Genomic DNA, 14,193 nt, shown 5'->3' on the forward strand with positions numbered 1-14,193 from the left:
CAGAATTTGCGATCTACCAGCTTGTAGGCAATAGCATTAATCTAAATATACCTCAGGCAACCAACCAATCAGCAGTTAGTAGTACTTGATGGACTATTTATAAAGGAAATTCTACATTGAAACTAGAAACAATTATATTGCTGCGTCTCAGAGGAAGCATTGAAACGATCAAGTCAAATCTTAGTGTATTTCTCGAAAACTCGCATTTTAACGGAATTTAAATCGATGCCGTTTAAGTTAGAAACAACAGGAATAAACTGGGCAATCGTGTTACCATTAACGTTGACGGTAAGCAACACTACACTAATTTACGTTTTCGTACAAATGTTTTAAGTTAAAATTTTATAATTTCCTACTGCTTCCTCGCCACAGATAACTATTTGCGACAACAAATTTTTTTGTATGCGTCAACATTACTGGTACTCCAATTCCCTCGACTACCATAAACATCACAAAATTTTATACCCTATACTAGATGAAATACAAATCACACACAACTTTGTTATACATTTAACAAACCTATTGTAAACATTTCTGCCTTCTTCACTGCGTCCAATTGTTTTGGATCTTCGTATGTAATTGCTAATTTTAGTGCTAAGAATGGTGAGTTACTAACCAATATTTAATTAAAATAAATTATAAATGTGTTGTCTAATTGGTGTAGGCAATTTAATTATTTATCATTGCAATAGTACATTTTAGAGTTGCTCAAGTATCTTTGGACATTCTCCTCCTTTCTGTCCAGTAACTACCACATTGAGACCTGAGCACCTGGCTAGTACAGCAAGTGCTAGCTCTTACAAATAGGATTAGTTAGTTATAACTATATCAGATATACAAACAAGTTCAAGTAGAACAAATCAACAAAAAGTATGTCAGTCGGCAACTTACCAACAGGGAGTGAGTATAACTACAGAATATCGTAAGTTAGCTACTCGTCCAGTAGCAATAGGTAACATGTAACAACAATATTATACATCATACTAATATCACAAATCCTCTATCCTGTGTACCGCATAATTTTAACACAGGAACGTCTCCTCCACCTCAGAAAGATTCAAGCTCTCAAGGTTCTAATCCTGCGGGGTCCTGTTAACAAAATCCTAAATATTGTATACTATAGATATGTATCAACAGGAATTCCTGTATACATTATTGCTGCAGCATGCGTTGGTGCACTAGTTTTGATAGTCGTGATCGTCAACATTATTGTTTGCTGCAAACGAAAATCAAGTGAAATCGAACTATTTTAACTAGAGACTTCTATCACTAAAACATGATCGTATTTTGCAGCGACAAAAGAACACTAAACTCAGACCTTCAAACAACTGAACACCTTTATGCAATCAGGTAAAGTGCGTTTTCTAAGATCGTCATGCACACACATGCATTTAAAAAAATAATTCAAATTTTAGTAAATGTTTGCAATTAGTTGGTTTTAAATTTGTAAAGCTATCTAGCACGTAACGTGCCTTAGAGTAAAATATTTAACGTAATAAACCTAAATCAGAGTAACAAATTACGAAAGACAACTCGAAATCTCTAGTAAATGTATCTTCATTTAGAAATATTTCATTTTATGGTATATGTGTTGCTATCTATTAGCAAAATAGACAATTTACAAGCTATGACATTTAGAATGAGATACTGGAAATTGATACTGAAAGACATAAATCCCAACTTTCGCTTAACAGGTTGTTGTTTTTGCTAAATATGCGAGTAGTATGGTAATTAATTAAACAACTCACTAAAATTCTTTTGTAATGTGGTCATATAAACGTGCGTTATAATATTAGTTTTACATAGTGTTATGCTAATGAGAGAGCGTTGCTCTACACTTAAAATTTGCATTTACCACCCTTATTTATCTTTTATTTGTCTCTCTAATGTATCTGTATATTGTATATATAGCAAATCCACAGTATCTGTTTATCGTAAATTGTTACGTCTAATGATCTGCTTTTAGAGTTGATTTATCAAACGTAGAATTACAATCTGTACACGACACTACGAACGAGGTCTACGAAAGTGCTGAATTTAAATTTTCCAACGCACGTGCAGCTCGCGAAGAAAGAGTGGCGGCTGACGAAAACGACGATGTATACGAGACGGCAACGCAGAACAATACAGCTTACGGAACTACTTGATGAGATTATACTTCAGCAAGCATTCAGCCACTGTACAAGCGCACGCTACTCAGTGATAAAACACTTTTGCATGGATGAGCGAATGCGCTAGTGATTTGCTGAAAACGGAAGTCAATAATGTTATAAGCAAACGTTATGCTACAAAATTCATGGCAGCGTGCCTAAACACGTACAAAACACACGTACCAAAAACTAGCCTTGTTCCCAGACTCACGTGAGCCTGGCAGTGTCCGGTTCCCGTATAAGACGGGGCTGAAAGTGTTATACTGGATCTGGACACTGCCCACTCACGTAAGTCTGGCGACGAGGCTACCAAAGACTAACTAAATTTACAATGTACGTTTCAACTGCGAGTGCGTCTTCATATTAGAGTTGTGTTTGTAAGGTTGTTTTAAAACATTTTGGAGACTATCAGATACGGTTTACAGAAAACCAACAAAATTTTCTCAAATTATACAAATGAAATAGCAAGTATTATCTTGTCTTACAAGCAAGTTAGTTGACGAATACATGTTGTCTAGGCAGTAAAGCGTAAGGATAATGAGTACGCACTTGCTGTTAGTCACACATTCGTCACACCACGCGGAAGTAGGAGTGAACACAATACATCAGGCCACAACCAGTTGCAGCAAAAGACCTTTGATCATTCATTTGAAGATACTACGTCGTTGCGTGTGAGCATTTAGGACGTCAAACCCAGTAAAAGAGAGAAAGGTAATCGCGTCTCGTAAGAAAGGGGACCTAGAGTATGAGATCATGGCACATAGTCTGTCTGTTACTCGGAGCAGTCATCAAGTATGCAGTAACTGAGCGAGAATACGTATGCGGTACACCAATGCAATTTTGTCGCATTGCTTTGACATCATGAAATGTGTCTGTAGGTGTAGGGCCTCACAATTACAGCCTCGAATCTCCACAATTTACCATCTACCAGCTTCTAGAAAGACGCGTTAATCTAACTATTCCATTGGCGGGCAACAAATTAGAGTCATATAGATGGGGTATCTACCAAGGAAATTCTAAATTAAAATTTGAAGCAATTGCAGTTCTGCATAAGAAAGGAATTTTTGAAGCAATCCAATCGAATTCTAGTGTACTTCTACAAAACTCAAGTTACAACGGAATTCAAATCGAGAGTATTCAAGTTGTAAATAATGAGACTAATACTCGAGGCAAGCGTGTTACAATTAACACTGGCGGTAAGCATTGCTGCACTAATTTACACTTTAGTAGTAAATATCTACAATATGTTCACATTTAGAATATCCTACTGTTGACCAAGTAAACGTAACCATTTGTGACAATGACATTTCTGTGTGCGTCAATAACGCTGGCACTCCACCTCCTTCTACTACAATACAGACCAAACAAGACGTCAGTATGGCAGCTAAAAGTCAAACTCAGTTTTGTTCTACATTTGACAAACCTAACGACGCAAACATTCTAACTGTCTTCATTACTGCATCCAATTGTTTTGGAAGTATTACTGAAAAAGCATCTATCAGTTTTATAAATGGTAAGTATAAACAATATTTTAAACAAAATTATAAACAATTTTTTTTTATTCCATGTAGATATTTCTCGTTGTAATTTTACGACTTGCTCAGTTCTTGAACGTTCCATAGATACTCAGCAGCTCGCTAGTACAGCAAGTGCCATTTCGTGCATGTAAGATCGTATCTTGTGTGTAAAAGATCAGTTAATTATTAAATATTATATTAGACCCGATAAATAAATAAGTCTACACTAGCGTAGCCACATTTTATAAAAGACTAGCAGAAGGCCCGGGTCTAATTGCCCAGGCAAATAGAGCAGAATTCACGTTTAATTAATTTAAATTAATACAAATTTTTGCATAGTGATCTTCCTGTTTCTTACAAGAAATAGACGAAGACAACACAAAAACTTCCAAAAAATTTGTTTCCCTCTAGAATATTCGTGTTTCTTAGAACCCAGATATAGTCAAAAATGTTATGCTCATCAATTATAGACGTCCCCGGTAAGTAGCATTTCATTCCGCTTAAACTGTCTGAGGGCATTTCAAACTTCATGGAGATCCAATGCGCCGTTCTAGAGATATTTGAGCGCAAGTGGCGGTGGGTTCGATCGGCAAGAAATAGCGCTGTCCCAAAAGAACTCTGAAAAACAGCGACATGTATCTTCACTGTCGACCTTGATCAATTCAGCGTGCATCATGCAAACTTTGAGATGCAGTTGTTCGGTAGTTTTGGCGTAATTGATGTTACAGACAGACAGACGGACAGATCAAACTTTTAGATAGTGAAAGATGCAGAATAAACAAAAATTACTGAAACTTACTGCAAAGAAATTTGCATAAAAAATTAAGTCAGCATTTCGTCTTTTTGCTGCTATTTGTTGTTGAGACGCAAACATCCTAGGTTTCATGAATAGCTGTAACAAATTTAGACGTTTGTTTAGTGTGCTTTAGCATTTCTAGGAACAAATGTTTTGTTTAGCTTTACGTCCGTCACTCAAAATCAGTCTGTTTCTTTGAGACCTACCACTGATTTGACAGACGACCTTACAGATACATCGAACAAACAAACAAGTCCCACTACATCGCATAAACAAACAAGTCCTCCTACATCGAACAGACAAACAAGTCCAACTACATCAGATAGATCAACAAGTTCTTATACGTCAAACGTGCAAGCAAGTTCAACTACATCAGATAAGCAAACAAGTCCAACTAAAGCAAATCAACAAAAAATAAGTCAGTCGACAACTTACCAACAGAGACTGAGTCTAACTACAGAATATCGTAAGTTAGCTACTCGTCCAGTAGCAACAGGTAACATGTAACAATATTATACATCATACTAATATCACAAAAACTCTATTCTGTGTAACGCGTATTTTTAACACAGGAACGTCTCCTCCACCTCAGAAAGATTCTAGCTCTCAAGGTTCTAATCTTTCAGCGTACTGTTGACATAATCCTAAATATTGTTTACTATATATATATATATATGGTCAGGTAGGTGTTGGAATACGAGGAGGTTTAGAGGCAAGTGTTCATTCTCTAAGGTCATACATTGAAGAGAACAGTGCTAGACATGACCTGTGCTGTTTCAAACTGGACATGAAGAATGCGTTCAATGAATGCCATCGCAATTCATTCCTGAAGAGACTTGGCAGTGAATTTCCTGAATTGGTAGCTTGGGTACAGTGGTGCTATCACTGTGCTGCTGAGTTGCGCTTTGGCTATCATCACCTTACATCTACAGCAGGAGTCCAACAAGGCGATCCATTGGGACCACTGCTGTTCTCCTTAGTCGTCCTAGAACTAATGGATGAAGTTGGAGAAGTGCCTGGCTTAGACCTAAATTTGTGGTACCTTGACGATGGTACTTTTGCTGGCACACGGAAATCTGTCTCAAAGTTAATAAACTTCATCATAGAGAAAGGTCCTTCCCTGGGCCTTCATGTCAATTTATCAAAGTGTGAAGTGTTTTGGCCTTCAGGAGATCGAACACATCCAGAATTTCCACCAGAAGTACACCGGTTGTCAGATGGAATGGAATTGCTTGGTTCTCCTGTGTTTGGTTCATCTGATTTCTTCACTAATTGTTTCAAGAAGCGAGTCGATCAAGTAGCAAATACCCAATCTCATCTCTCTGATCTTGAAAATCCACAAGTGGAACTTCAGTTGTTGAGAAGTTGCCTGTCCATATGTAAAATCAACCATTTGCTACGATCTGTGAGACCTGGGGTTGCTACGAGCACATTGTCTATTTTCGATGAAGGGTTACGCCGATCTCTCGGCCGGATCACAAGATCTTCAATTTCTGACTTTGCATGGTCACAAGCAGTATTGCCAATTGGAAAAGGAGGTATGGGTATCCGGGAGGCCTTATCTACTTCACCTTCCGCTTTTCTTGGCAGCTGTAACTCAAATCGAAAGTTAGTTAATTGCCTACTGAAACGTAACCATCCTTCTCTTCTAAATTTGATCAAACCCTTGCCTGGAGAAGACGAAGCACGAGGAATCGTACATAACCTACTTTCAAGAAAGGATTCACCTTCATTAGATTTGGTGACAGCTACACAACATCAGATTCAAATTCAACTAGATGACATTTCATTTTCCAACCTACTCAATTCAGTGAGTCTCAGAGATAGGGCTCGCTTGAAGACATTATCATCTCCTCATACTGGTGCATGGTTGCGGGCAACTCCAAACCGTAACTTAGGCCTCACCATGTCACCCCATGAGTTTGTTGTAGCAGCAAGATACTGGTTGGGTCTACCTGTGTTTCCGTTCCCACCAAACAGCATCAGATGTATATGTGGTCATCCACTTGACCCATATGGAGATCATCTTGTTGGGTGTGGTCATGGTCCACATCGTCTGAATCGACATAATGCTTTATGTGAGTCTATTTGGCAATCACTCCTCATTGATTCCAAACAAGTTGTGAAAGAACAGAGAAGCTCGGGTCAATCCAAATGCCGCCCAGGTGATGTCTTCCATCCGAATTTCTTGAATGGACGGCCTGGATATTTTGACATCACTGTAAGAAACACGTTGCAACCATCTTACATTGCTCGAGTTGCTGAAACATCAGGAGTTGTTGCAGAAGCAGCAGAAATGGGCAAGGATGATCGTCACCATGCAAGAGTATCTTTGACTGGTGGTACATTTTATCCGTTGGTAGTTGAAACACTTGGCCTTTGGTCACCAGACAGTCTAGAGACTTTGAAGTCTATATCCTCAAAAGTATGTGCTGTGTTAGCTGTTCCCTTCTGGAAGGCTTTAAAGAATTTGCTAGAGCAGCTTTCTGTTAGATTATGGATTTATAACGCTAGAATGATATCTAGCCGCATACTTGCGGAAGTAGCTGAAGTCCCTAGTTGGGACTTCCCTGTATGTGAGTAGGTGTGTAAGAAATAAATAAATATAAAAAAAAAAAAAAAAAAAAAAAAAAAAAATATATATATATATATATTTTTTTTTTTTTTTTTTTTTTATATATATATATTTATTTATTTCTTACACACCTACTCACATACAGGGAAGTCCCAACTAAGGACTTCAGCTACTTCCGCAAGTATGCGGCTAGATATCATTCTAGCGTTATAAATCCATAATCTAACATATATATATATATATATATATATATATATATATATATATATATATATATGTATGTATGTATGTATGTATGTATGTATGTATGTATGTATAAAGGAAAGGATGTATGTATGTATGTATGTATGTATGTATGTATGTATCAACAGGAATTCCTGTGCACAATATTGCTGCAGCATGTGTTGGTGCGCTAGTGCTGATCGTCGTGATCGTCATCATTATTGTTTTCTGCAAACGAAAATTAGGTGAAATTTAATTATGTTAATAAAAAATGGGTAGCACTAAAATATGATGGTATTTTGCAGTTTGCAAAAAAATACTAAACTCAGACCTTCAAAAAACTGAACACATTTATGCAAACAGGTAAGTTACGTTCTCTAAGATCGTCATGCACACACATGCATTTACAAAATAATTCAAATTTTAATAAATGTTTGAATTAAATTTTTCTAAACTTTGTAAAGCTATTTGGCACGTAGCGGTCCTTACCGTAAAGTAATTATACGTAATAAACCTAGATCAGGTAACAAATTACGAAAGACAACTTGGTATCTCTAGTAAATATATCTTCATTTACATATTACTGTATGCTACTGTATACATTTTATTAGAATAGTGTTTTGATGTAGCTAGGTAAATAAATATCACATTTTATGGTATATGTGTTGCTATCTTTTAGCAAAAAGGACAATTTACAAGCTATGACATTCAGACTGAGATATTGGAAATTGATACTGAGAGACAAAAATGCCAACTTGCGATCAACAGATTGCTGTGCTTCATAGGTGTGCGAGCAGTATATTAAATAAATAAACAACTCACCAAAATTCTTTTGTAATGTTGTCATATAAACGTGCGTTATAATATTAGTTTTACATAAAGTGCTAGGCCTACATAACGAGGGTTACTCTGCACTTAATGTTTGCATTTACCATCCATATTTATCTTTATTTGTTTCTTTAATGTATCTGTATATATAGCAAAACCGCAGTATATCTGTTTCTAACAGTACATGCACGTGTAATTTTGTTACATGTTATCTAAAATTGTTATGTCTAGCATGATCTGCTTCTAGAGTCGATTTATCAAATGTAGAATTACAATCTGTACACGACACTGCGAACGAGGTCTACGAAAGTGCTGAATTCGAATTTCCCAACGCACGTGCTGCTCGCGAGCAAGGAGTGGCAGCTGATCATGACGAACACGACGATGTATATGAGACGGCAATGCAGAACAATACAGCTTACGGAACTACTTGACGAGATGTACTTCAGCATGCATTCAGACACTGTACAAGCGTACTCTACTTAGCAATAAATTTTTTTGCATGGATGAGCGAATGCGCTCTTGAGTCTAACTAGCTATGCAATGTGCATGTGTTTCTAGACAATTTGCTGAAAACCGAAGTCAATAATGTTATACGCTACACTATGGCAGGGGGCCTATATACACATGTACAATGCATGCGTATCAAAAATTAACTAAATTTTACAATGTACGTACATTATTTCCCACTGCGCTTGCGTCTACGCATGCGTGTTGTGTTACAGGGTTATTGCAATCTCACAATTTTTATTGACTTAGAGGTCTCGCTGTGGTTGCTGATACAAATATCAATTGTTTACTAGGTAAACGTTGTATGCAAGCCGATGTTGGAGATCTATCAGCTAAACTGAAAACAATGAAAACTTCTCAAATTATGTAGATGAAATAGCAACTATTAACACGTCTACGAACAATTTAGTTGACGAATGCATGTTGTGTATATGTAGTAGAACGTAAGGATAATGAGTACGCACTTGCTGTTGATGACACATTCATCACACCACGCGGAAGTAGGAGTGAACACAATACATCAGGCCACAACCAGTTGCAGCAAAAGATCTTTGATCATTCATTTGAAGATACTACGTCGTTGTGTGTGAGCATTTAGGACGTCAAACCCAGTAAAAGAGAGAAAGGTAATCGCGTCTCGTAAGAAAGGGGACCTAGAGTATGAGATCATGGCACATAGTCTGTCTGTTACTCGGAGCAGTCATCAAGTATGCAGTAACTGAGCGAGAATACATATGCGGTAAACCAATGCAATTTTGTCGCATTGCTTTGACATCATGAAATGTGTCTGTAGGTGTAGGGCCTCACAATTACAGCATCGACTCTCCAAAATTTACCATCTACCAGCTTCTAGAAAGACGCGTTAATCTAACTATTCCATTAGTGGGCAACGGATCAGAGTCATACAGATGGGGTATCTACGAAGGAAATTCTAAATTACAATTTGAAACGTTTCAAGTGCTGCGTAAGAAAGAAATTTTTGAAACAACCAAATCGAATGCTAGTGTACTTTTACAAAACTCAAGTTACAACGGAATTCAAATCGATAGCATTCAAGTTGTAAATAATGAGACTAATACTCGAGGCAAGCTTGTTACAATTAACACTGGCGGTAAGCATTGCTGCACTAATTTACACTTTAGTAGTAAATATCTACAATATGTTCACATTTAGAATATCCTGCTGTTGACCAAGTAAACGCAACCATTTGTGACAATGACATTTCTGTGTGCGTCAATATCGCTGGCATTCCGTCTCCTTCTACTACAATACAAACCCAAGAAGACGTCAGTATGGCAGCTAAAATTCAAACTCAGTTTTGTTCTACATTTGACAAACCTAAGGACACAAGCATTCTAACTGTCTTCATTACTGCATCCAATTGTTTTAGAAGTATTACTGCAAATGCATCCATCAGTTTTATAAATGGTAAGTACAAACAATATTTTAAACAAAATTATAAATAAATTCATTGTTTATTCTATGTAGATATTTCTCGTTGCAATTTTACGACTTGCTCAGCTCTTGAAAGTTCCATAGATACTCAGCAGCTTGCTAGTACAACAAGTGCTATTTCGTGCAGGTAAGATCGTATCTTGTGTGTAAAAGATTACTTAATTATTTAAAATTATATTAGACCTGATAAATAAATAAGTCTACACTAATTTAGCCTTAGTTTAGAGTATGTTGTGTACAGTACTTTTGCTTAATTGTTTGTCTTGTATGATAGAGTTTGATTTTCAAATACACCAGTTCTCAGTACACTAATGTAGCCACATTTTATAGAAGACCAGCAGAGGGCCCGGGTCTACTTGCCAGAGCAAATAGAGCAGGATTCACGTTTAGTTAATTACAATTAACACAAATTCTCGCATGGCGATCTGCCCGTTCCGTTACACGAAAGAGGAAGAGACAACACAAACTCCTGAATAATTTATCTCCCGTATATCGAATTTCTTAGAACCCGGATATGGTAAAAATATCTTACTCCTACAAACGTCCCCGGTAAGTAGCGACTCGCTCCGTTTATACTGCCCGAGGTCACAAACAGGCATTTCAACCACGGTGGAGATCCAGTACCCCGTTCTAAAGAAATTCGAGCGCAAGTGGCGGCGGGCTAGAATTCGATCGCCAAGAAATAGCGCCGTTCCAAGAGAACTCCGAAAGGCATCTTTACTATCGACCTAGATCTTGCATGCACTGACAGTTCGTCATACAAACGTTTAGCTGTTGTTGCTCGGTAGTTACAGACAGATAGACCGACCATGGGCGTAGCGTGACATGTCCCATCATTTGTAGGCGTGGTCGTAAAAATTCAAAACTTTAAGTACCTGTGAGGACCAAAGCTGTGTATATACAGTATATATACCACATTTTTTCCATTCTGGATCTACAACTGATTCTACCATCAGTCATTACTAGAAGCCAATCAAAGACGGCGTGTCCATACAAGTAGGCTTGTCCAGTAGCATCGTGAAGTCTAGTTCCCTATTTCTAGAGGTTACGCTACCCCCAGGACAGACAGACAGACAGACAGACAGACAGATCAGACTTTTATTTATAGAGATGTAGCATAAATAAAAATTATTAAAACTTACTGCAGAGAGATTTTGAATAAAATATGCTGTCATCACTGCTTTTTGCTGCTATTTGCTGCTTACGCAAAGATCCTACGTTTCTTGGATAGCTGTAACCAATTTAGACTCCCACTTATAGTTATTGTACTCTAGCTTTCTTAGGAACAAATTTTTTGTTTAGCCTTACGTCCGTCGCTCAAAATCAGTCTGTTTCTTCTAAACCCACCGCTGATCCGACAGACTACCCTAGAACAAGTCCATCTAAATCAAGTAAACAAACAAGTACTCCTACATCGATCAAACAAACAAGTGCAACTACATCAGATAAACCAACAAGTTCTTCCATGCAAGCAAGCTCAACTACATCAGCTAAACAAACAAGTTCAACTAGAGCAAATCAACAAAAATCAAGTCAGTCGACAACTTACCAACAGAGATTGAGTCTAACTACAGAATATCGTAATTTATCTACCCATCCAATGGCAAGAGGTATCAAGTAACAATATATTACAAAAACTCTTATCCTATGTAACGCATGTTTTTAACACAGGAACGTCTCCTCCACCTCAGAAAGATTCTACCTCTCAAGGTTCTAATCTTGCAGCGTATTGATAACAAATTTCTTAATTAATTATTGTACACCATGTATCAACAGGAATTCCTATATACATTATTGTTGCAGCAAGCGTTGGTGCACTAGTTTTGATCTTTGTGATCGTCATCATTATTGTTTGCTGCAAACGAAAATCAGGTGAACTTGAACTACCTAAGACCTGTAGCACTAAAACTTGATTGTTTACATTGCAGCTCGCAAAAGAGAACCAAACTTAGACCTTCAAACAACTGAACACCTTTACGCAAACAGGTAAAGTGGTTTTTCTAACATCGTTTTGCTCACAAATAAAATAAAAAATAATTCAAATTTTAATAAATGTTTGTAGTTACAGTTTTTCTGGTATTAAATTTTTAAAGCTATCTGCATGTAATTTGCTTAGTGTAAATTATACGTAATGAACCTAGTTCAGGGTAACAACTACGAAAGACAACTTGGTATTTTTAGTATATGTATGCTATTTACATATTACTGCATGCTACTGTATACACTCTAGTAGAGCCTACTTATGGTTTTGATCTAACTAATTAAATAAGTATTACATTGTATTGTATTTGTTGCGATCTAATAGCAAAAAAGGGCAATTTACAAGCTATGACATTCAGAATGAGATACTGAAATCAATGTGTTCCGGTACTGAGAGACATAAATGCCAACTTCCAATCAAAAGACTGTTGTGCTTGATAAGTGTACGAGTATGTTAATTAAACAACCCACCAAAATGCTTTTGTAATGTAATCATATAAACGAGCGTTGCAATATTAGTTTTACATAAAGTGCTAGGATAGCTTAGCCCGCGTTACTCTCCACTTAAAATTTGCATTTACCACCGTTATTTATCTTTCATTTGTCTCTTTAAAGTCTCTGTATATATAGTAATACCGCAGTATCCGCATATAGCAATACCGCAGAAACAAAGTTTGGGGTAGATGTGAACGTCGGCGGTACCCAATCCGATTCAATGACGTTTTTGCCGTCCAAGCAAGGCCACAAGGCAAACGACGTGTTATCGACTCCTCTCGAAGAAGAATCTGCTGAACAATCCAAACTCTCAACTTTTCTTTCTAGCGTCGTTGAAACGCATCCAGCTACTCCGGGAGAACCGCTACATCCAGACAACCAGGCAGCTGCAGCCACTGACGATGATAAAAAATCAAAATACCAGGCATCGTCGATTTTGTTTATTAACTGACGCAAATATTAAAATACTGAATTTAGGATTTGCCTCAAAACGAAGAGACAAGTACTCAAACAACCTCTACAGTGAACCCGAGGAGCATTACGCTGTACCAAGTTGTTCCAATGGCTCTGGACCCCGGGAAACTTCGAATCCACAGATTCCTATCCCGTTCTATGAAGTCATTCCGTGTCGGAAGGCCGACGAAGTGGATGACGTCAACAATGTGACGTTGGTAGAATCTCGGGTAGAATTCAACCAAGACGCGAAAAATAAAATGGGGACTTTCAAAACAGCAGAAGAAGGCGGATCTTTTCAAGTTACTACACTTTATGCAACAGTCGACATGGCCAAGAAAACAACCAAAGAAGAACCTCCACCAAAGATACATTAATTAAACTATTACACATTACTATTTAGACGTTTTAATAGCTAATTTAAATATTTTAAATTTATGTAGTTTAACTTATTTTTATTTAATTGATTGACTTAAATTATGTATGGACCTAAGTAATTTGACTATATAGATGTATTATGCTTTGTTACTATCTTAAATCCTAGACAAATGAAGTTCAGTATGCAGAGTTAGAAACGAGTTTTTCTGGCTCGATCCAACAGCTACTAGCAAAACCAAGTGTCGTATATTCTGAAATGAATTCTGAGCAGCCAATGCCAAGAAACGACGAATAAAAACTCTAAAGAGACTGAGAAACGCAAATGTTCAATCAACGGTTTAATATTCTTTATACACTAATTATGCGCTGTTTAGTTAGTTTCAGTTTCAAGCATTTATTTCTTTTTTTTGCGTAGCATTTTAAGATTTTTTGATTGTCGACTTTAGCTGTGACGGTGCTAACAGTTACAAAGAGACAAAACATTCGCATTATTGTACTATCAATAAATTACACAAAAACTAGTCTTTGAGTAGCAACGTAGGTTGTCAATCAGGTGTCAAACCATAGTAGAACTGCATTTCTTTGGCCGCTGATTGGTGCAGGGTTACAATCCCGGATGTAAAAATAGGATCGTCCTCTGTTGCACATGCCAGACGGTGCGCTGAACGTTTCTCTTCGAATATTAAAAGAACAAGGATAAAAAATACTCAAGCACAAGCGCGTTCTCTAGGTAAGCCGTGACATTGAGGAATTCTCCTTCAAAGTCTGGCGGGAAAACAGCTCTACCGACACCATTTTACTTTACAGAGGAACCACTGACGGCAAGAAGGCATA

The 14,193-nt window shown here is 37.2% G+C and overlaps 2 protein-coding genes across 2 annotated transcripts; both read left to right on the forward strand.

The window, feature by feature from the left end:
- The first annotated feature begins 3,297 nt into the window (after positions 1–3,297).
- Positions 3,298–13,880, forward strand: LOC134177123 (uncharacterized). The gene is made up of 9 exons (XM_062643849.1): positions 3,298–3,346; positions 3,409–3,663; positions 3,722–3,815; positions 4,625–4,959; positions 5,036–5,074; positions 11,830–11,925; positions 11,982–12,039; positions 12,664–12,952; positions 13,006–13,880. The coding sequence occupies exons 2-9, from the start codon at positions 3,528–3,530 to the stop codon at positions 13,192–13,194; spliced, it is 1,236 nt and encodes a 411-aa protein (XP_062499833.1). The 5' UTR covers positions 3,298–3,346; positions 3,409–3,527; the 3' UTR covers positions 13,195–13,880.
- On the forward strand, positions 9,848–11,786 carry LOC134176967 (uncharacterized). Its single transcript, XM_062643663.1, has 4 exons — positions 9,848–10,026; positions 10,087–10,180; positions 11,356–11,663; positions 11,725–11,786. The coding sequence occupies exons 1-4, from the start codon at positions 9,891–9,893 to the stop codon at positions 11,784–11,786; spliced, it is 600 nt and encodes a 199-aa protein (XP_062499647.1). The 5' UTR covers positions 9,848–9,890.
- Positions 13,881–14,193: the final 313 nt, after the last annotated feature.

This window comes from Corticium candelabrum, chromosome 3, assembly GCF_963422355.1.
Source record: "Corticium candelabrum chromosome 3, ooCorCand1.1, whole genome shotgun sequence".
NCBI lineage: Eukaryota > Metazoa > Porifera > Homoscleromorpha > Homosclerophorida > Plakinidae > Corticium > Corticium candelabrum.

Bases quoted from the DNA above. Each gene is read 5' to 3' on its own strand.
- LOC134177123 (XM_062643849.1), top strand. From the start codon at position 3,528: ATGGCAGCTAAAAGTCAAACTCAGTTTTGTTCTACATTTGACAAACCT. The intron at 4,960-5,035 runs GTAACATGTAAC...TTTTTAACACAG, and splicing joins TACTCGTCCAGTAGCAACAG to GAACGTCTCCTCCACCTCAG. The intron at 5,075-11,829 runs GTTCTAATCTTT...ATGTATCAACAG, and splicing joins GAAAGATTCTAGCTCTCAAG to GAATTCCTATATACATTATT.
- LOC134176967 (XM_062643663.1), top strand. From the start codon at position 9,891: ATGGCAGCTAAAATTCAAACTCAGTTTTGTTCTACATTTGACAAACCT. The intron at 10,027-10,086 runs GTAAGTACAAAC...TATTCTATGTAG, and splicing joins ATCCATCAGTTTTATAAATG to ATATTTCTCGTTGCAATTTT. The intron at 11,664-11,724 runs GTATCAAGTAAC...TTTTTAACACAG, and splicing joins TACCCATCCAATGGCAAGAG to GAACGTCTCCTCCACCTCAG.